We start from the raw sequence: 22,364 nt of genomic DNA on the forward strand, positions 1-22,364 counted from the left end.
TTTATCTTCTGCCTTGAGGCATTACTAAAGTCAGAAAGACATTATTGAATCATCATTGCTTGAGAAAGAGAAAGCTTTGCAAAAAGCAGCAGATCATCATCAAAAAATAAGTGAAAAATAAGATGTCTATTATTTAATAGTCTAATGGGCTTTCATTCATTTTATCAATGCTATTAAGAATGTTGACTTAATATTCAATACAAAATAAAAAAATAAGGTGAAAGAGGATCCTCAACGATTTCCACAAGAAGGTTTGAATTTTGGAGATGATTCACCCATTTAAAGGATTCCTCGTACATGTATAGGAGATTGCAGCTTGTATTAATTTCGAAATGACTATTTATCTCGATGAGGTTGAGAGTATCGTCAATGAAATTTCAAGATGGTTTGTTGAAAGCCTTCTGAAGAGCTATCTTGAGTGCCATAAAGCTTTTTTTTACCTTTTTTATTCCTCGTAATGATAACCTCATGAGCAATTATGATATTATTACCTGTTTGATATTGTTATTACTACTCTACTTAATTGGTTGATGATCACATCACCAATTAAATGGTTAATGCATGCACGTAAGCAATTGGAAAGAATCTGGTGATAATTTTATAGATTACATGCAAATACATATAAGACGAAATCTTTCATGTAGGTTGAGTGATCAATCTTGGGATAAGAGTGATGTAAGTTTTATTTATCTCTCCAATAGAGTCCGATTCCCTAAAAAACCCTCTTGATAAGTTGAAGATGTAAATTTTAACTCCTCCTTCTTGGCATGATGTAGACACCAAAGAGACATGTTTTGGCCATTTTTAACTTGTGCAGAGCGCCTGGCAAAATCTAAGTGATATTCTTGATCACTCCTCTTCTTTGATGCTGTAGAGATACTCATCTGGTTTTGGAATTTTGCAAGGCTATAATTTTCAAGTAATAATATTTCTAAAAGCTTGATAAATGATAGAGCACAATGGCGTCTTGCAATCCATGTAGCCGACCCCACCTAGTGGGATAAAGGCTTGTTGTTGTATAATTTTCAAGTAACACCTCTACTAATTCATCCTAATAGAGGATTGTATGCTTGTTAATGGAAGTGAAGAAATCATGAGCTTCTCTCTCTAACTACCTCAACGCAATATTGACTTTGAGGTCTTCAAAAGTGTGATAATATTGAAAATAATCTTTGGCCTTTAAAATCCATGGCTATGGATCTCTACTATCATATCGGGGAAAAGTTGTTCTAGAAGATGGATGATAATAGGTTGGGATGGGTCGTGAAAGTATGGGTTTGTGAAGAAGGCTTGCAGAATGGGTGGGTACCATGGATCAAATGGCTCTAATATCAAATCAAAATAGTAAAGAGGAGTAAGGAAAATAAATCTTTATTAAAATAAGAAATTAAAATCTTACTACATATGTTAATAAGAGAACATAGAATTGATAGAAAAAGTAAGGAGAGTAATTTATTAAAATAATGTAGAACCAGAATTTTGGTCTATAGTTTTCTTAATAGCCATGCTCAAGAGAATCTCTAAAGGACTTAAAGTCTCAAAAGTCTATTTTATTTATGATATGTTAGCTTCTAAGTTGTTTAGCATATTTATAATATTAAATACAATCCAAAATGCTGAGTAAATCTAGATAACTAGATAGTTAAATAAAAATTGAATGAAATCTCTTAGAATCTATATCTGGATAAAATACTAAATAAAATATAAAGAACTAAATATCTGAATAAAATCTAAATAATTAGATATTTGAATAATATCTAAATAAAAATTTAGACAAATAAATATCTAAATAAAATCTGAACAATATTATTAAATAAAAAATATCTAAAATAAGTTAAAAATAATATTTATCTAGCTTCCCAAATCACCCATTATCCCACATTAATCAGTACTCCGTCACAATCATCTGGTTATTTCTAATTTTATAGAAGTTGTTTGACTGTTTCCCCTTCATGCTTTCGTCTCGCATGGCATGGAATTTTAGTCAACAAGGGCATCGTTGTATTTTTAGGAGGCTGTGAAACTGCTGTAAGGACCTTGTGTAGTACTGAAAGAGGTAAGCATATGGTATTGAAAACTGCATAATGAACCGGGTAAATTTTGATAAATTTAAGATATGGGTACAGCGAGGTATATTCCATAACAATACCTTTTTTTTTTTTTAATAATTTTAGAAAACTAATGCATTTTCTTACCAAAAGGCACTTTGATATGGACCTGATAAGGGTATACCTACAGCAAGCGATATGCTGGCAGGCTGGGATGTTTCATAATGTCTCCTGTGGCTGTCATATTGAAAATTTGATGCCAGACAGTTGTTTTCTAGTCTTATTAGTATCATTTTCAATTGAATTTATAGGAGCATTATTGGTGGCTCTAAAGCTGATGTAATTTTTTTCCCTGTTCTCTCCATTTCGTTTCCAGATACAGGAGAACATTAATCTATTCTGCCAAACAAGAAATAACATTCTTAAAATTATGAACGAGTAAGTTCCTTTACTGTTTCTCTTGCATTTTCAATATAACCACTGTTCATTTGTTTCAAATTTTATGAAGATTGATTTATGCATTGCTCTTTTTTGCATTCTGGCATCTGAAGGTCAGCAAGTCCTTCACTAATAGGAAACTAATTTTGGAAAGAATATTGCTTATATAGTCTCCGTCAGATTTGTTAATCAATCGGAAGAGTAAAAAAATTTAATTGCTTCTTAACGTGTACGTGAGATATCAAGAATCAGCAGCAGCCTGCATGGCATTTAAGTTCGGTCTCTTATAATCTTAATTTTTAATGCTTTCACTTAAGACATCGGCAGAATGTTGGCAGACAGCAGAGCTGAAACTTGAAAGTTTCAGGCAAACAGCCCAGTTAACTATGAAATATAATCGTTAATCTGAGACAGAAGACTGATGGTAATGTGTAGTAATGTTTTTTGTCCTCCAAAGATTAAGAGTTCTTTTAACAGTTTCTGGCATTCTTTGATTTTAGTCCATAATTTAAAAGATCTAATTGTGGCTGAAAACCACCCAATAGTTTTATCTCATCTGAATAACGGTCTTTGGGTCTGGGAATCCTTTTTTTGAGTGCATGGGCTGAAGTTCATGCAAAAAAGTAGACGGCTTCTTTGAAATGGAAAAAATTATTTGGTCAATTGGTCTTGTCTTTCTTGTGAAGTTAGGACAATTTGGCATGTATTAGAAACAGATGGTTAATTTACATGCGTTGCTGATTAACCACGTTGCTTATTCTCACGCTGCTTACTAATTAAAAGCACTTCTCCTCTCTGTTTTTTTTTTTTTAATTTTATTTTATTTTGTGGTGGCAGCTTGAATGACTTGCCAGAGGTGATGAAGCAAATGCCACCTCTACCCATAAAGGTGAATGAAGAGTTAGCCAACTCCATTCTTCCAAGAACAAACCTCCCGACGCAATCATGATGCGCAACGTTCATTCATCTCGTTCCGGCTTGTCTTTCCATATTTTCTGCCTCCAGGGGCACACCAATAATATTCCCACCCTCGTGTGAGGAGTAAAGTGTTAATCTATCTAGTTGACCCGACTTTTATTTATTTATTTTTTTTTCAAAGAAACAGGGAAACGGGAAGAAGAAACAATCAAATAAGTGTTGAGAATCATCAAGTTGAATTAGCGTTCGTTATTGTTGTTGTTATTATTATTGGTTTTCCTGTTTTTGGTTCTTTTAGTGGGCTCCATCTTTATTGTACGAGTAGGGAGTATTCGTCATGGTAATCGTCAGTTGAATTTAGGAAATAAGATTTATTAAGGGCACTGAGTTTCACTGATGTTCTCAGTTGAATCTGTTAGTGCGTTTCATTCGCTTTTAAGGAATAGTGGTTAGTTATCCTGTATATGTTAGTCTAATCAACCTTGGATTATGTGGAGTGCAGCTGAGCAGTAAATTTGCACTATGTGGAGACTTGATTGTTAGTTGATAATTACTGTTGTTGGTTGAAAGTGTACGATTTGGCATGATTTTTTTTTTTTAATAATGAGAAGCTTGATTTTATTTGCTTATTAATGTCCTGAAAACCATAAGGATTAAGGATTCAATTGAGAGTTAAATTGAAGTTCCATCAAAATAATAAAATAAAATAATATAAATAAATATTCATTAATTGTCAATACATTTATTAATATTCAATATTAAATAATTTATATGACATGTAAAAATAATTTTAATAATAGTTAAAAAAATTTCACATGTAAATAAAATTAAATTGACAAAAATAATAATAAAATATAAACATCGAATTAAAAAGAAATGAAAATAAAAATTTACAGGTTTAAAAAAATAACAAATATATAAGTTCAATTAACCAAAAATTGGAAATGTGAGGTGTGTGAATAGTGACAAGCAAACAAAACGTGTACGGTTCAATGAAAAAAAAAAAAAAAGGAAAGGAAGAGGAAACGTGTGTGGGGAGATAGGATGAGATGACAATACTAACGCCTTCAATGAATCTGTTGGTTTGAAATTTGATTAGTAGTAGCCATTTCATTTTTTAATTTCCTTCTTTATCTCTCATGTGGTTCAGCCTCCCTCTCGCGAGAACAGCTCCACCAGCACAAGAAAAAGATGATGGTGAGCGATGGACAACAATGGCAGAGTTGGTGGTGAAGCAGAGTTGCCTACAAAACTCTCAGAGGGATGAGAAGATCGACGATGAGACCCACAAATGACAGACTCATGGAGATCGTAGGGGAGAAGGTTAAAGGTTTGTTCTTTTGCTTTTGAGCAGATCATGGGCAAGAGATCAGAATCGACGACTGGCAAGGGGCTTCTACCTTTTTTTTTTTAATCTTTATTAACCGACCCGATCGATTTCTACTTCTCCAGCATTCATTTAAAATACGACTCCCTAATTCTTTCCTTCCTCCTCACACATGCTCACCAATCGACTCCCCATCAATACTCAATCTCCATAATTTTAACTAAAAATATAATGAATGTCTCATCATGCTAGATAGTATCCGGTCATTTTGTAATAAAAGTTGAGTGAAGGAAAGATTTCCATGGTATGAATTTAGAGGGGGGGGGGGGGAACCCTCCGAACAGCAGTTTTTCATTGATATGTACGAACTGTATTCATACAAAAAGCCATGAAAATCTCGACTGATATAGCAGAAATCAATATGTTGCCGTAAGATAACTGACATAGCACGTGCAGTGTAAGGCTGAGGGATTATGGTAATACTAATAATAAGTTATTACTAACGATCAATAATTGTTATTAAATAAATCATTATATAATTTGCGTAAGAAGCAACTTTTGAATTTAATGGATGGATATCATCCTTTTTAATGGCTAAAGTTAGGTCAAAAAAGTCTTCCAAAATTGCAGAGAGTAAATGTTGATTGTTAAAAGAAATAATTATATTATTTTTTTTAAATTGCATGCCCCTCATTTATGGGGGGGAGCGTTTGTTTCCCTTTCTCTTCTTTCGACATTGGGCACAGCACATAAATGATGATCATGGAGACCCATGACGATAAGAAAATGAAAAATGACTTTCGAGTCTCCACGCTATCCCTGAGATTTGATTAATAAGTAATTAATGCTTATCATTTATATAATTTAATACTTTTATTGTTAAAAATTATAAGATATTTTTAATTAAATTTCACTTTAAATAAAGTAGTTACCTATTTTCTAACTAACCTTATCTTTTTATATGTACTCCTATTAAACACCCAATAATAAATATAAAGTTATCATCAATAAATGTACTTTTAAAAAAATAATGATTACATTTCAAAAGATTAAAAATATTTTATAATTTTAAACATCTAATTTTTTAAAAAATATTTTATATTTTTGAATAAAGAAAATATGTATGAATGTAGATCCGTTTAAAAGGTGCTTATTTTTTAGGGTGAAGTAGCTAAGATAAAATGATAAATAGATAATAATGCCAACTCAATTTGCCAAGGTGATGCTTCAGAAGAGACGAGAGTTTACGGGCCTTCCTCCAACCCCATCCCTGAAACAGTAGCTTGCAGTTGCAAGCTAATGTATAAGGGTGCATTTGATTTTCTCTCGTTTGATGTTTGAGATTAATTTTTAAACTTTTAAAATATTAAAAGTTATTTGAATAAGTTTTTAGAGAGTAAAATAATTTTTAAAAAGTGAGTTGAAATGAATTTGAAATATAGATTTTGAAACTTTACTTTTTGGTAGATTTTAAATATGAATTTAAGATGTGGATGTTATTTTACTCTCTTATTCTTTTATTTAAAAAATAATTAATTTATTAAAATATAATTATTATTTAAATAATAATAATTAGATATTAAATTTTTAATATTATAAATTAAATAATTAATCATATTAATTGTAACATTAATGTATAATAAAAATTATAAATCTTTATCACATTTTTAAAATTATAAATTAAAAAAGTATAAATAATTGGAGATCAATTTTTAATATTATATATCAAATTTAAATAATTAGAGATGAAGTTTTTAGAATTATAAATCAAATTTTATGTTATTTAAAATCTTTATCATATTTTTTAAATATTTCCAAAAATTTGTATAATAAAAATTATAAATAATCATAAATTAATTTTTTTATAATTGTATATTTAAAAGTATATTTTACTATTATAATTTAAATAAATTTTAATTTATTAAATTAATTTTTTAAAAAATATATCTAAACACAAATTTTATTATTGACTTTTATTAAATTAATTTTTATTAAATAAATTTTTAATAAATTAAAAATCAAATACACTTTAAGTTACAATTTAAATTTATAACTTCACATTTTAATAATAATTTTATAAAATACTATTATATTTTAACTATTCAAAATTTTATCAAAAGTTAAGATAGCACGTGAAGAGGAAAAAAAAAAAAAAGAAATTGTTGGGAAGCCAATTCCCTGATTAAGTGTGCTAACCCTACTGATCTTATTTGTGGTCTGGTGCCATTCGTCCGTAACCCGATGTTCTAGAAAGTGCTATTTATTGAATAAATATGTTTCTCTTTTGACATTTTAATTTTCCAATGAAACGTCTTATTTAAAGCAACTTTTCCGTGCACTGTCTTCTGCCGCTGCTTCCTGAAGATTGAAGAAGGAAAGAATCAAAGAAATGAGATGTCTAATCTTAAGCCTGGGCTCCCCTTTCTTTTACTTTTAGCTTTGCACTCTTCCTTCCTCTTTGATTCTGCCTACTCTGAGATATTTTTTGAGGAGACATTCCAAGGTGATCGTCCAAACTCCCTTTGACTAGCTTCTCTCTGGCTCTTTGTTTGCGTACAAAATGTAAACCATCTGAATAGTAGATCCCAGTTCATATCTGTCCAAACCCGTCTTTTTTGGTTGTTACTTGGTCGTCTGATTTACTCATCGAAAATTTAGCCTTTATATTGCATCTTTTATTTAGCCATAGTTTAGCTGTCTAACTGATCCATGCGAATTTAGAATCCTGAATCTGGTGTTTCGATGAATATGACCTTATCAGCCGTAGCTGGAAGTTCTCCGATTACATTCTGTACCTGTTTGTGTTCACTTGTGCTCGACTTTGTGCCTTTCATTTTTCATTCTGCTCTCAGTATTGTCAATCGGATGCTGTTGTATCTGTTTTTGTGTTTGACAACAAAATATCAATAAAACTAAATTCCCTGCTCAGTGGCTTTAGTTTGTAGCAACTATCAATGATCTTGCATTCTCTCTACATCTATCTGTTATGTTTGCTATCCTCAGTTGGTTTTCTTGATTCAACAAAGGACGCTTCTTTTCTAACTGGTTATTTTCACTCTCAAAAAAAAAAAAGGTGGCTGGGAGGGCCGTTGGGTTTTATCCGACTGGAAGAGGAGTGAAGGAAAGGCAGGCACCTTCAAGCATACGGCAGGAAAGTGGTCTGGAGATCCCGATGATAAAGGTATCAATCCATTGTCATCTATAAAGTTCTTACTCAACTGCATAAAATTATACGGATTAATGCAATGTAGCATTGGAGTTTCAAATTCTGGACGTTTTGGTGCATGGAAAAGGAACAAGGAAAAAGATTTACGTTCTTAATAAGTTCTTTGCACATGTAACCTTGTATATTGGTCTTCCCCTGATTGTTATTTATGGTTGATCTTATTCATCCTGTAATGCTTGCAGGTATCCAGACATTTAGTGATGCCAAGCATTTTGCAATATCCGCAAAGATACCAGAGTTCAGCAACAAGAACAGAACTCTAGTGGTCCAGTATTCTATTAAATTTGAGCAGGACATTGAATGTGGTGGTGGTTACTTGAAACTTCTTTCTGGTTATGTCAATCAGAAGAAATTTGGTGGTGATGCTCCTTATAGGTCTGCCGTTTTCTTATGTCACGTCTTTTTATTGGTTCTTAGTTTACAACTTGAAATTCTTCAATCTGTAACAAAATTGATTTTGAAGGATATGCGTAAGTTAGCTCAATATTTCATTGTTGTTGACAATCACATTGATTGAACTATGCACATCCTGTTTCTTTTACATTCCCCCCACCCCTCCCTGTCGTACCCCCTGTCCTCTCGTTTATTTATTTCTTTTAATATGGCTGGTAGGAAGGCTCAGGAGATAAACAGTTATGGTACCCTGCTATATTTTTATTTTTATTTCTTATAGTAGTAATGTCCACCTGTGTATATACCAATATTGTACTTGTTTACCAGGGTAATGACGATGTGATTTTAGACTTAGTTTAGAATGCACAAACTATGCGTGTATAGCAGATTTTGTCATTATTTTGGAAGATTGTTGGAAGCCAAATGTAAAAATGGAATTAAAGTATCTTATGCCACAGTGCATACTTAGCATAAGCAGCATTACAGCTCTTAACTTAGGAAATTAAACAAATGAAGAAAACATGGCAATGGTAGCTTGCACTTGAGAGCCTAGTCTCTCCACACATACAATGTATACTTTTTCTACTTCCCTCCTTGGGCAGCTGGGCCAACTAGGTGACTACCCCTATCCCCCCCCCCTACAATTCATTACTCCTCTCTCCGCAAAAAGCCACAGTAGTTACATTTCCCCTTTTGTCTGTTTTATCCTTAATGGGCTTTTCTGGTGCATTTCCCATCTATTTTATCCCTGTTAGAATAAGTTTGGAAGGGCCAGTAGCATCAAAGACAAACTGGAATAAAGAGATATTAATCTCATGACTGTAGAAGTGACTGTATAGTTATAGCTGGCTACTTTTAATGCATTTAAAGATGTATGCATTGCATGCTTACCTGTAGAAGTGGAACTCAAGTTATTTAATGTTTGAACACCGACCTGAATTTTGCTGCCCTTTGCTGATGTTCTTGTTAATCTCATACTCCTTACTGTACTGTATTATATGAGGTGCTAAGTCAGCTGATTGCCCTTGCTTTATGCAGTTTTATGTTTGGACCAGATATATGTGGCTCACAGACTAAGAAGCTCCATGTTATAGTTTCGTACCAGGGGCAGAATTACCCTATTAAGAAGGATCTTCAGTGTGAAACAGACAAATTGACTCATTTCTATACATTTATTCTGAGGCCTGATGCTTCTTATAGTATCCTGGTTGACAATCGAGAAAGAGATTCTGGAAGCATATACGTAGATTGGGACATCCTTCCTCCACGTAAAATCAAGGATGTAAATGCAAAAAAGGTACAACCTCTGGGTGATTAATAGGTTTTGGTGCAGTGCAAGGGTGGCAAACTAACCGAATGTATGTCAGATGCATTCAAAAAACATTGAAAATTTAGCTCAAGTTTGGATATTTTTGTTTAATTGATTGCAGATGTTTGAATCTCTTTATGCATCTTATCTTTCAATCTGTCTGTCATGTAAAAATATTTGTTTTCATTTTTGTAGCCATCTGATTGGGATGATAGAGAGTACATCGAAGACCCTAATGATGTCAAACCAAAGGTAATTTTCATCTTGATTATCATATCACCTGCATCATTGCTGGTGCATGCATTTACAGGAGAGACCTTAATTCCATTTAGCACCTATTATAATATGAATTTTCTTGTTGCGTTCTACATTTGTTTTCCTGAATTCTGAGAAATAACTATCATGGGCAAGAAAGGATCATTAAAGTGATGGGGAAGTTATCCTCCTTAAGAGAGATATGTAAGAAGGCGAAGTTGAAACAAACAAGATTATCAATATAAGGCCTTAAATACGATCCTATTTTACCAACAAATCTAATAACTGGGAAGGACATTTTAATATATTAGCTTTCCTTTCTTGCCAAGCACACCAAAGAACAACATTTGTAGCCGTAGCAAGATGGGCCTCAACCATTGAGTCAAGGCTAATGGCCCATAGAGCTGTATAACAAGGGATGAGAATCCCTTATTGGAGGGGTGAAGAGACTTGTTTGGCACTGAAATCTTGTATCAATATGGTCAAATCAAGTGCACACAGTTATTCCAAGTAAGCTAAAGATGTTTGATTATCGCCTTAATAACAAGTTTACTTTGAATGAGATAAGGGAGTGTGTTCTAAGAACTAATCAAATTTTGATGCAAGATATCAATTCAACCAAACAAAGCAATATGACCCAAATAGGGGTAGAAAGATTGCAAATTAAGTACTTTTATTTGTCTAGCTTTCTGCCATTGATTTATTTCTTGTTTGTGTGTTTTTTTACTATCACAGGGATATGATTCCATTCCAGCTGAAATTCCTGATCCAAAAGCCAAGAAGGTTTATTTCATGCTCATACACAATTTAAAAAAGTTGATTATAGTAGGATCATATTAGCAGCAATAGCAATATTATATTGGAGGCCTTATGAATGATATTTGCTTTTATTTCTGGTTTTGATTTTTCTTTGAGTAGCCAGTTGATTGGGATGAGGAAGACGATGGAATATGGAAGCCCACCAAAATTCCTAATCCCGCATACAAAGGACCTTGGAAACGCAAGGTACTTTAAGCTTCTCATGTTAAACTTTTATGCATCCTCTTGGAACATGATTTCTAATTTTTCTTTTAAAATTTGTGTGGCGCAGAAAATCAAGAACCCCAACTACAAGGGAAAGTGGAAGATTCCATGGATTGATAACCCAGGTAGACTTGGGGTGATATCAGTTAAACTGAAAGTAGAGAAAAAATTGACATTAGCCTAACTAAGCATTAAAGAATTAAATGGGTAATAAAGAAAAGTGGCTAAGAAAATGGGTAATAAAGAAAAGTGGCTAAGCTCTTATGCATCTGAGGCATTATATAGTAATTTAAACATGCACAAAGTAGCCAATTTACCACGTGTTAACTATATTCATTGACTCAAATATATTATAGTTAAGAAGTCTTTCCAAATGCTGTGGGATTAGGGGAGTCGGATTAGACATGAAGTTAGTTTATAAAATGGTTCCTTTGTAGTTTTACTAATTTTTTATGGTAGCCAGATAATTTAGATCATAATTTGATCTTACAAGCAAATCAGATATTTTTGGTGGTGACACTCCTGTGACTTCCTTTACATTTACTAGACTATAGGTAATCTTATATATAATTCTGATGCTCAACTTCTAGTGAAGTCTAGTTTATATGTGTGAACTGTGAACTATGTGAATCTTCGAGAAATGCCAAAAACTTATTGGCAGCATTTAGTTTTGCCATCGTCTTTTGTCTTCCCAATTCATCAATCATCCTGAGCTACAGCTCCAATTTATGAATCTAGCTTCGGTTTCCCTTTTACTGCAGAATTTGAGGATGATCCTGATCTTTATGTGTTGAAACCAATCAAGTATGTGGGCATTGAAGTGTGGCAGGTTGGTGTAATGTCTTTCCTTTTTTGTCTCCCAAATGCAAAGAAAAATAGTCGAATGTAGATCAGATTCTCAAGTTGCATAATAGCAGTAAACCATTGTCTCACAAATGGTCAGAACCTGAAGTAAAACTTGAATAGTTAGCTATGTTTGTCTATTCGAAGCCTGATAATGTTGATAATTTGAATTTTCAGGTTAAAGCTGGTTCAGTCTTCGACAATATCTTAATCTGTGATGACCCGCAGTATGCTAGACAGGTTGTGGAAAATTTTATGGCTAACAATAGAGAGGTAAGCCTTTTCTTTCGGAGTTTGTATTTGTTACTATTTTAGAGATGTGGTTTTAGTATTCTTAATATGTGTACAATTACAGGCAGAAAAAGAAGCCTTTGAAGAAGCAGAAAAGGAAAGAAGAGCTGGGGAAGAAGAGGTTGTTGACCAAAGCTCATGCTTGAGCGCTATGATCTGAGCATTCACTAAATTTATTTTACTTATGGTAACCATTTGATCTTTAATGATTACATAGGAGGCTCAGAGAGCTCGAGAGGAAGGTGAAAAGAGGAGAAGGGAGAGAAATCGTAGATATGGAGATAGACGGCGTCATAGAAGGGTACACTGTATCATAATTGTTCTTCATTGCTTTATCCTTGGGCGCATTTAAGCATCAATATTCAATATAAGATATAGAGTGTGGAGCCATACTATTCACAAACCATGAATAGTATGGTTTATCTCAAATCAATATAAGTGTGAGGAGCTCACTCTAATTTAGTATGTCAACTTTGTTGTACGATGTTAAATTTGTACTTGAATCTTGTGTGATAAGAATTACCATAGTCACCAAGATAGCGTACAACTAATAAGGTGGAATTCACGCTGTTGGTCCTTATATTTTTCCAGATATGTTTGCGAGGAGAGATTTAGGAGGATGATTAACTTGTATTTATTTGCTCATTGTGTTTAAATACTCTAATCCTTCAAGTAGAGGGTAGACAATGCTAGGCGGGGTAAAGAGGAAATGGCGAAACCTATAGCAGTAGTTAAGTATTTGAGAAAATTTGGAAGATCTGTGGTTGACAAATATCAACAAAATTGTGAAAGGTTGTCTTGAGACTTGGGAGCTTGCTCATCTGTTCTAGCTATTTGATTTATATGGTAGTTTCATTTTATCATTTAGCCAGTATAGTAAATACTTTCATGATCACATGTTAGCCAAGATATTAATTAGCTTTGTATCACATCTTACTTCCCGACATTTGATCTTACTTTGGAACTGTGTTTTGCAGCCGGATCCCCATGATTACATGGATGATTACCATGTAAGCCAGAAGCTTTATTGCTTTGCGTAGTTTCCATATTGAAATATGAATCTTATTGCTAAGAATTGACATTGCTAGTTGACCCGGGATGGAGCGGGTATTTGAGTCCATACCTAGTTGCCATTAAAAAAAAAAAAATCTTGTTTACTTATCAAACATGCAAAACCTAGAATAGATCTTTGGTATTGCTGTTAGTGTTGTTTTGGATTACAAAGTGGTAAAATATGAAGTGATGGAAACTATAGTGATATTAGATAACTTTATTGATGCATTTTCTGACATCTGAGCAGACAATGAGCACAAATAAAAAAACTTCTACGTTTCAATTATGTTCCTTTAATTTGCGATATGTGATTAGAAACTTATGAATATGCATGTCCCTGGTCTTGCAGGATGAACTTTGAAACGTGCTTTTTGATTGACTTGTGTTTTGAATGCATTGCAAATGGAAAAGCTCGAATGAGGACGCTTGTTCTCCAGAATGTGGTCTGTCTGCATGATTGCTGCTATTCTCAATGCCATCTTTTCTGGTTCTCTAGTGTTGTGTGCTGCAGGATCAAAGCTGCGATTGGACTAGCCATAACTAGCCGCTGTACTGATATGTGAATTTGGATGTCAGCAGTAAGGTTTCCTTGAATAAGTAAACTTAGACGCCACCTGCTAGATCCAAATCTTTACTGCATAGATACTGCACAAAAGACCCAAAAAAAAAAAAACCAAAAAAAAAATTGATCACGCTCGTAGGGGAAAAAGGAAAAACATCACAACGCTTGATTATAGGATATTTTGCCAGTGCTAACAAAAGAGAGACGATTACAGGGTATTTTGTAAACAATTAATCAAATTTACAAACTTATTTTTATTTTAAAAATCTAGAATGTGAATATCTAACTTAGCGCTCCAAGCACACTATTTGCCTGCAAACATTTCTCATTGGAAACGCTTAAAATGTGGGGCTTGAAAAGGTCAAGTTCAATGAAGGAACATACAGCAGGCCACCTTTTTCACAAGGCACGAAAGGAAAGCTTTTCTGCAGGAATATTAAACAGGAAATGGATTAATCCTAGAAATTATAAGCAGCCTGATTACAATGTAAACACCTTTGCTAACTTCAAGCCATTTGACAACGTAATGCAGATCGAATAAGGTTCAAATCCTTCAAATGACAAATCGGTTATGGAGATTGGTATTGATGATTAATATGCTAGACATGGCACTTCGTAGCAGCCATTTAAATCTGATTTCTCCTCCTAAATCTCTGTTATACTGTTGACTATACAAGCAATCATTTTGGACATGTTTTCGGTGTGCCTTTCCAAATCGTTCAGAATCATATTTAGCTGTTCTTCATATGCAGCACACCGTCTCTTGCACTTTTGCCTTTCATTGTACAACTCGAGAGAGAGTTCACAGATTCTCTTATCTTTCTCATCCTGCAAATAAATGTTAAAAGTTTCAATGACTGCACAATCCCTTGTAAAATTTTGGGTCACCACAGCAATAATGAAACAAACAGGAAGTGGACATTAAACACCAGCTATAAATGATTACTAGACATAAATTAAAGTATCCGACCCAGTATAGGCAACCCGCTTAGTGTGAGACTTCGTTCTCAATGCATAAGCATCCAATTCTATATTATCCGTAGTGTATTGCATCACATAAGCCTTAAGAAAAGAGGGTTTATGCAACTGCAATGTTCTTCAAGGAGGTAAAAGAAGTCAATCTCAAGCTCCAATTGCCCAATCTAATTTACTTAAATTAGCTTCCAAGTACTTCAATTATATCTCAAGTAAAAAAGTTTAAATATTTGAGAACTATTATTCAACATGATAGGGAAATTGATGGAGATGTTACATGAGATACAAGTTCAATGGTTTAATTGAAAAAAAGAGAAAAAAAAAGTTATTTGTGATTGAATGGTACCTGATAAACTTAAAGAAAAATTTTATTAAACTATTATAAGACTAGCTATATTATATGGAAATAAATGTTGGGCTTTAAAATGCATTAGGAGTATAAAGTTGGAATAGCAGAAATGAAAATGTTGAGATGAATGTATGGGTATGCACATAAAGATAAAATTCAAAATGAGTATATACAAGAAAAAATAAATGTAACATCTATTGAGGAAAAAAATGGTATAAAATAATTTGAGATGATTTCGACATATACAGAGAAGATCGCGGGAAGTACCTATGAGGAAAGTGGAACGGATATAATTTTGAGCACTATAAAGAAAAATAGAAGAAGGCAAAAAAAAAAAAAACATTTATGAAACTTGTTGGGCTTTTAAAATGGCAACAGGAGCATGAAGTTAAAGTAGCAAAAATGAGAATGTTGAGATGAATGTATAGGCATACATGTAAAGATAAAGTTCAAAATGAATATATACGAGAAAAAATAGACGTAGCATTTATTGAGGAGAAAATGACATAAAATACTTTGAGATAATTTAGACATATACAGAGAAGATCGCAGGAGGTACCTATGAGGAAAGTGGAACGGATAATTTTGAATCTTATAAAGAAAGATAGAGGAAAGCCAAAAAAAATACTTATGGAAATTGTTAATCGAGACTTCTTAATTAACAACATTCCTAAAAGCTTGATAAATGATATAGTATAATGGTGTAGTGCAATCTATGTAGTCAACCCTACCTAATGAGATAAAGCTTGTTTTGTTGTAACTTACAAGTGCTTCATAACCACACCTTTTTTTTCCCCCCTTTTCCCGTTTTCTTTTTCTCTTTTGAGCCATAGCCAACAACAGCATAATGTCTGGGCAGCACGTTGAAATTTGATGCATAAAGTACCAACCACCTAGTCATATGTAGTGTTCTTTGACCAGAGACTTACCTCACTAACCAAGTGCTTTCCAGGTCCTCTCAATGGAACTTTGCTAGGGCTCATCAGTTTATGACAATGGTCCTTCACAAATTTGGTAACAACCCACCTCCCTCCATTCCGAAAAGCCAACCTTATCATAGCCTGACAACCTTCTCTTGTGAGTGGGGGAGGAGGAAGCACTCTCTCTTTTCTATATACATACTTTTTTGCACGAAAACCTTCTCTCGAGCATACAAAATCTTGACCAATAACTTGATTATTTACTCTTTGAACGACGATTGTGATGTATTCGCACAGTAAAACCTATCTGCCTGCCGTAGGCAATGTAGAATTCTCTGGCTTCATCTCTTGAATTGAACTCCATGCCTACAAATGGTTCTGAAGTTTCAGCAGTTTCCAAAGAATCTGTACCAGATTGTCCATCTTCACCTGAAAAGAAGTCTAAGTTTTGTGAGAGCTTCTCTACTGTGTTAGTTTTTTCACTAATTTCTGCTTGCACGGGAAAGACACTTTCATTTGAATCAAGTCCTTGGCTAGATTGGCGATCCATCATCCTCCTACAGCAGAAGCAAAACAAATTATCATTCACAATAATCTAAAAACAAAAGGAAATCCGACATAGTATTACAATCAATGATTATCAAGTACTTATGGATCTAGTTACTAAAAAGTTCTTCATTTTCTGTCTAAAAGGCTCCTTTTCAATTATGCATCAGATTGACCCAAAAACGAAAAAACTTTATGCCTCAAATCTAGGATCAGCCTCCAATGGCTTTGCTTTGGAAGAAATAAAGATAAAATCTGTCCAATTGAAGCTTTTATTTATCTCTATATATGTAGCCATGCCTCCTTGCAGCTTGAGACTCCAGATGAAAAACACCAGTGAAATATAAAACTTGAGAATTTGAAACCATAAAAAGAAATGAAAATAGGGTTTAGAAGGAAAACCAAAAATAAACTTTACTGTTTGTTCTTTATTGTTTTCCCTTAATTTTCATCTGTGTTGCACCACCAGTAAGAACCCAAATTCCCAAAAATAGACTGATTGCTGGGACTTCTGATTGTCAAGCAAAATATGAGGTCACTTGCTACTCTCCAGAAACCAATTAATAAATAAGCTCAAGCCCGCTTTAGTTTCTTTGATGTTCCAAGGAAAATGACAGCTAGGATGATCGAGAAGCCTATTCTGTAGGATTTATTTTATTCTCTGTTGTGTTATATAAACCATCCCAAGCCAAATATTTAGTCAGTCGATAGTTCTTGCCCTAGTCATACAGGAAGCACCAATACATCAGAAAAGGGGGCTACCAATATCTGAAAAATAGAAGGTAGGATGAACAAGATACAAAACATAACATACCTTTACATGAATATTGATGGCTTTTATTTGTTCAGTACATTTTAAAACATTGTGAATTACATCAATATGTTTGAAAACATGAAGAAACAAATTCCAAAGATTTAAGAGCTTCTAGAGGAAGTTATCATATGAATAACAAAGAAGATAAATATTGAATTTGAATTAGAAAGTCTAATTTTAGTTTGTTTTATAATTTCATTTGTCATTTATTATAAACAGCTTATTTTACACTTGATATTCATGTTTAGTACTCAATTTTTTTTTTTTTGGTTAATTTGTTGAACACACACAATCCCGTAAATAAGTCCATGAAGCTTTAGTGACAAGGAAGTAGGTAAAAGACAACAATACCCATAAAACGGACTATGAAACTGCCCCGCAAAAATCAAGAGAACAGCGATGATCAGGTATATTTGAACACATTTCTTCTGAAGTGCTGGAGATACAGGGCATATAAGCGAGGAGCAACATCCTGCCGGTAGAACAGGCAGGTCAATAGATCACAATAAAAAGGTTTTCATTCATAAAAGTGTCGTTCTGGTTAGAGTTACTGAGTTAAACTTGCATTGGACGTCCCTTCATTATGCATGGATCACACGAATGCTCAATCAAAATTGAGATAGAGGAAAATGTAAACGCAAACGGGGATAGAATGAGTTATATCAAGAAATAAGAATTACAATGAATATGGTAAGGGGCAAAACGAAATTGAGAGAGAGAGAGAGAGTATGACCTCAAGAAAGCTTACGAGGTTCACAGATGAAGAAAGAAAACAGCATGGGAAGCCAAAGGTTAGGGGAAAGAACACCACTATGAAAGAAGTAGGTGCGCGTTCAAGCTGAGATCTAATTTAAAGAGTTGGGATTGGGATTGAGATTGTGACTGGGGTAAGAATTGGAGGTGAAGACGACTCAGAAGATGCTTGGGAAAAGAAAATAAAGCGGCCAAAAGGGACTTCAAGACTCACAAATTCGGATCCTCGCTCTGGTTCATGACCCGCGTCTCAAGTAGAGTTTAGGCATACTGGGATTTCAATGTTTGGATTTCACATTTCGGTGGAGCAAAAGTGATTATAGAAAATATTAAGTACTCCCGCCGGATTAAATAAAGAAAATCTTTTAAAAATTTTATTTGATTCAAAATTGAGTGTATTAAATAAGTTTCAAAATTATTTTTTAATTATATTCCTACTTTATTTATAAAGTATTTAGTCTGAATTGGTTAACAATACATTATATTTTGGTTTGGAGGGAATATCAAATAAAGTTATAAACTAATTAATTATCATATGAAATTTCAAATAGCTTTTCTAACAAGAAAATTTTTAAGTAGATTTGATGTATCATGTCATTTGCAATTTATCTATTTTTGATTGCCTCAAGTCATTTAAATAAAATTTTACGCGACATTATTTTAATTAATTTTATTCTTATAACATAATGCATATTTAATTTATTATCACTTCTCTTTTTATTTTCATTAATGTCAGAATTAATTTATATTTAATGTGATTTGAATTTCATATTTTTATCGGATGAACTACAAATGACTTGACACACTGACCCTCTTCCTTTGGTCGAGCACTACGTTCCTTCGCGTCCCAAAAGCTGTTTGGATTATCTTATCTGTCTTCAACAACCGATAAAGCAATAAAGGAAGTGGTAGCCTATTGTTGGGGACTAATTCAAATTGAATGATTCCCTCCAGGCCCGATCAAAGGTAGTTGACTTATTCCTTGATAAAGGATGGAAGAGCCAATTCGTAATAGCCTTTCTTTTCCCCTTATCTGATAGGGCTTACGTTCCTACTTCGTAACGGCTTCTGCTCCCACTTTGTATGGTAGTTTAGTCCCTTCTTCCTTTTACCTAAAAATTTCTCTTTTCGATAATAAAGTTTTAAAGCAATAATTGATTATTAAATAAAGTTTCAAAAATTGAAATGTCTACCATATAAAAAAAAAAAGGGAGGCGGTTAGGTTTTTAAGTTTTTTTTTTTTCAAAACAAGGTTTTGGGAGCCATAATTAATTACAAAGGGTATCCAAACATGAATTTACATAATAGTAACTTAAGGTTTGGGAAGAATTTCAATAAAGGATAGTTAAAAGTTTTCAACCAACAACTCAATTAAAATTATATTTTACGGTTAAATAACCAAAATGTCTTTTTTTAAAAAAAAGAAGAAGAAGCGATTTTCCTCCTTTGCATCACAACCACTACTATTGGCCACTAGAAATGCATCATTGATGATGAGGTTATTGTCACTAGCAGCCATTCTATCATAAACAGCCATCAGAGCTTCAGCACTTATGAGAATTTAATTCCTAAATTAAAGTGAGATTTAAAGATCTCTAGAATTTACATAATCATTGAGTTATCAATTGCACTTAGTTATAAAATGTGATATATTATATCTAGCATAAACTTAATTTTGAATCATTGACTTGCCAACATTAATAGATTTGTCTTGTCAATAACGTTTACTTATTAATTTATTAAAAGAAACTTGTCAACGAAATTCAATCATGAAAATGTTTCTTTTATAACCTGAAATGTATTTGCTAAAAGTAGTAGGTGAATTTGCCATTTCATTGAAATTGACTTGTCAGTTTATTAAAAGAAGTTGCCAACAAGGCTGAATATAAAGAAGATGAGTCTCTACAAAAAATTGAGAAGTAATGGCTTCTAAAATGACAAGTTCATGGGGCTTCGCGGTGCTTGGGATGGTGGTTTACAGCATGTAAGAGTGTTTTGCAATCCTTCAAATGTGATTAATTTGATTTACTTGGAGGCTTTTTGTTTTGCATGAAGAGTAAGCCATCATTCAAGAGATACAACGAATGCTTCAGAGGGATTGGAGGGCTATGATTCTGAAGATTAACTGCGATTACAATGGCGACATTGATGCACTTGCCAAGCATGCTCTAAAGCAACCTATGGACTCATAGATCTTCTCAAGAGAGGAGTTGTTGGTGATAAGTAGAAAAATAAAGCTTGAGTCGTGTTGAAGGCAACATAGCTATGGACTTATAGAACTATTACTTCTTAAGAGAGGATAGTAGTTTTTAAATTTTGGCACTCTGGTACGTTGGATCGACAACTCTCCAAGATTAAATAAGCTCATCTTGCAAATAAGAACAAACGAAAGAGGAAAGAAAGGCTCAAAAGCTCAAGAGCAAAGCGAAGGTCCTGGATGAATGTTGGAACAGTAATTACCAGATTAATCCACCATTAAGCTCCAATTACAAGCATATAATTTCCCATTTAGCACTTGCTTGGAGCCATTGGGGAACAAATAATGTCAATTAAAATCAATTTAAGATTGTGCTTAAAACTCAAAAAAGGTTAAGGTTGAGATTCAAATTTCAAAAAGCCAAAAAACAAAGTTTTTTGGTAAGCTAATTTAAATAAATAATTATTTATGTTTTACAAAAAAAATCCGATAAAAGAGAACCCAATGCCTGTTTAACTTGCGCATAGAGAGGTAAATTGGCTATTTTTAATTACAATTGTCTTGAATTAGCCTGTCTCATGCACGTAAACTCATTTTTTCTCCAAGCCTATTTACTAACCCATTTTCTTTCTTAGTATATAAACATAAGGAGCTCTCTTCTCTCAAGCAATGTGTGACTTGTCATTTGACTCACAACTTCAAACAACATAATAGGAGGTGTCTAGCTTTTTTAAAGAGGGTTGTTACTTCTTAATTGTCTTTTTATTGGTTTTCTTTTTTCCTCCTGCTGTTTTTCCTTTCCTTTGTTATAAAAAAATGACCAGTTGAATTATAATTTTAATGAGTTCATTTAATATTTTGACATGTTTTCTTATGCATCAAGTTAATAAGTTACTAGAATGATAAGTTTAGTTAGGGTTTTAACAAATTCACTTCCACTAAACATGTTGATAGGTGACCCTTGCAAATTGACAAGTAAACCCTTCCAAAGTGACAAGTTCAATAAAGGTTTTAATAAGTTCATCATTTGATATCATAATATGTTTCCTTGTGCATTTTCAAACTTCTCAATTTAAATTGACCTCTCAAACAAGGTTTTAAAAATTGGACTCATCATTGATTAATAACTCTACTTTGTGATATAACAAGTTAATAAGTTCAATATTTAGAAGGTGAGTCTTGTTAACAAGTTCTTTTTAGTTAATTGAACCTTGTTGATAATTTCTCTTTAGCACATTGACAATTAAATTGTAATCAAATAACAAGTTCACTCACCATGTTGACATGTACTCCCTTTGATCTTATTTATAAATTATTTCTACTAACCTCATCAATGCTTATACAATAAAAGTATAAAAAATAAAAATTGATAAAATTCCAAACATAATCTTAGAGTAAAAAGAAAATAATAAATAAACTATATAATATTATTTTTTATCTCTCTCTCTCACTTACTTTTTAATGATAGTATAGACATTTCATTTGAAAGAAAATATCATTGTCAACCTCATGACTTAATAAACTGAATCACTTCACCTTTTTAAAGGTGACCACTAAAGTGGATTGAAGGGAGTATACTTCAAGTTGTGAAGACAGTTTCTATATATTAAATGAGGTTAAAGGTCTTTTTTTTTTTTTAAATTGTATGTGAAAGTTATAAATAATCCTAAACTCAGTTATTCCTGCCTCTCAACTTAAAAATTCTCTCTCCTGGCACCTAAAGTTAAAATGCCTCACATTTGATAGTGTAGGTCCCATTTTTTTGTAATTTTTTAATATTTTTTATTATAAAATATTAGTTACGGGCCACACATCAATTTCTTTTCTATATTTTTACTCTCTTTCCTCTCCCTCTCTTTGCAACCCGTTCATCATCATCATCATCATCATCATCATCATCTCTTCTTCTTCTTCTTCTTCTTCTTCTTCTTCTTCTTCTTCTTCTCATCTCTGTCACCTTCTCCTCTCTTTCTCATATTTTGGGTTAGTATATTAGCGCCGGCTTGAAGCCCAAGGAGCCATATTTGTTACTATACTTTTGTGAGTTAGCATAACTCCATTGGGAAGCCCTGTGGTTCCTGGTGACAATGTCTTCTGTAGAGATCATCACTTGCAGGATCTCAT

General features: G+C 33.1%; 1 protein-coding gene, 1 long non-coding RNA gene and 1 pseudogene across 3 annotated transcripts; 2 read left to right on the forward strand and 1 right to left on the reverse strand.

Annotated features, from left to right (window-relative positions):
- The first annotated feature begins 1,770 nt into the window (after window positions 1–1,770).
- Window positions 1,771–3,801, forward strand: LOC129315938 (uncharacterized). The gene is made up of 2 exons (XR_008594640.1): window positions 1,771–2,486; window positions 3,324–3,801. It is a non-coding gene; the product is annotated as an uncharacterized LOC129315938 (long non-coding RNA).
- A 3,237-nt stretch (window positions 3,802–7,038) lies between these two features.
- LOC129315411 (calreticulin-3) lies at window positions 7,039–13,737 on the forward strand. Of its 2 annotated transcripts, XM_054959070.1 has the most exons (14): window positions 7,041–7,234; window positions 7,805–7,912; window positions 8,140–8,332; window positions 9,389–9,647; window positions 9,855–9,911; window positions 10,650–10,697; window positions 10,833–10,919; window positions 11,005–11,062; window positions 11,699–11,766; window positions 11,958–12,053; window positions 12,136–12,192; window positions 12,289–12,372; window positions 13,049–13,081; window positions 13,474–13,737. In XM_054959070.1, exons 1-14 carry the CDS (start codon window positions 7,126–7,128, stop codon window positions 13,483–13,485), a joined length of 1,269 nt encoding a protein of 422 aa, XP_054815045.1. In that variant the 5' UTR covers window positions 7,041–7,125; the 3' UTR covers window positions 13,486–13,737. The 2 variants fall into 2 exon arrangements, with proteins under 2 accessions (XP_054815046.1, XP_054815045.1); XM_054959071.1 differs by lacking the exon at window positions 13,049–13,081 and having other exon boundaries at window positions 7,039–7,234.
- A 360-nt stretch (window positions 13,738–14,097) lies between these two features.
- Window positions 14,098–18,327, reverse strand: LOC129315413 (uncharacterized; annotated as a pseudogene).
- Window positions 18,328–22,364: the final 4,037 nt, after the last annotated feature.

Source organism: Prosopis cineraria, unplaced genomic scaffold, assembly GCF_029017545.1.
Source record: "Prosopis cineraria cultivar Desert tree isolate PC_DT_omini unplaced genomic scaffold, ASM2901754v1 PC7, whole genome shotgun sequence".
Lineage (NCBI taxonomy): Eukaryota > Viridiplantae > Streptophyta > Magnoliopsida > Fabales > Fabaceae > Prosopis > Prosopis cineraria.

Coding starts and splice junctions, on each gene's coding strand:
- LOC129315411 (XM_054959070.1), top strand. CDS start 7,126: ATGTCTAATCTTAAGCCTGGGCTCCCCTTTCTTTTACTTTTAGCTTTG. Junction 9,648..9,854: donor AGGATGTAAATGCAAAAAAG/GTACAACCTCTG, acceptor TCATTTTTGTAG/CCATCTGATTGGGATGATAG. Junction 9,912..10,649: donor CTAATGATGTCAAACCAAAG/GTAATTTTCATC, acceptor TTACTATCACAG/GGATATGATTCCATTCCAGC.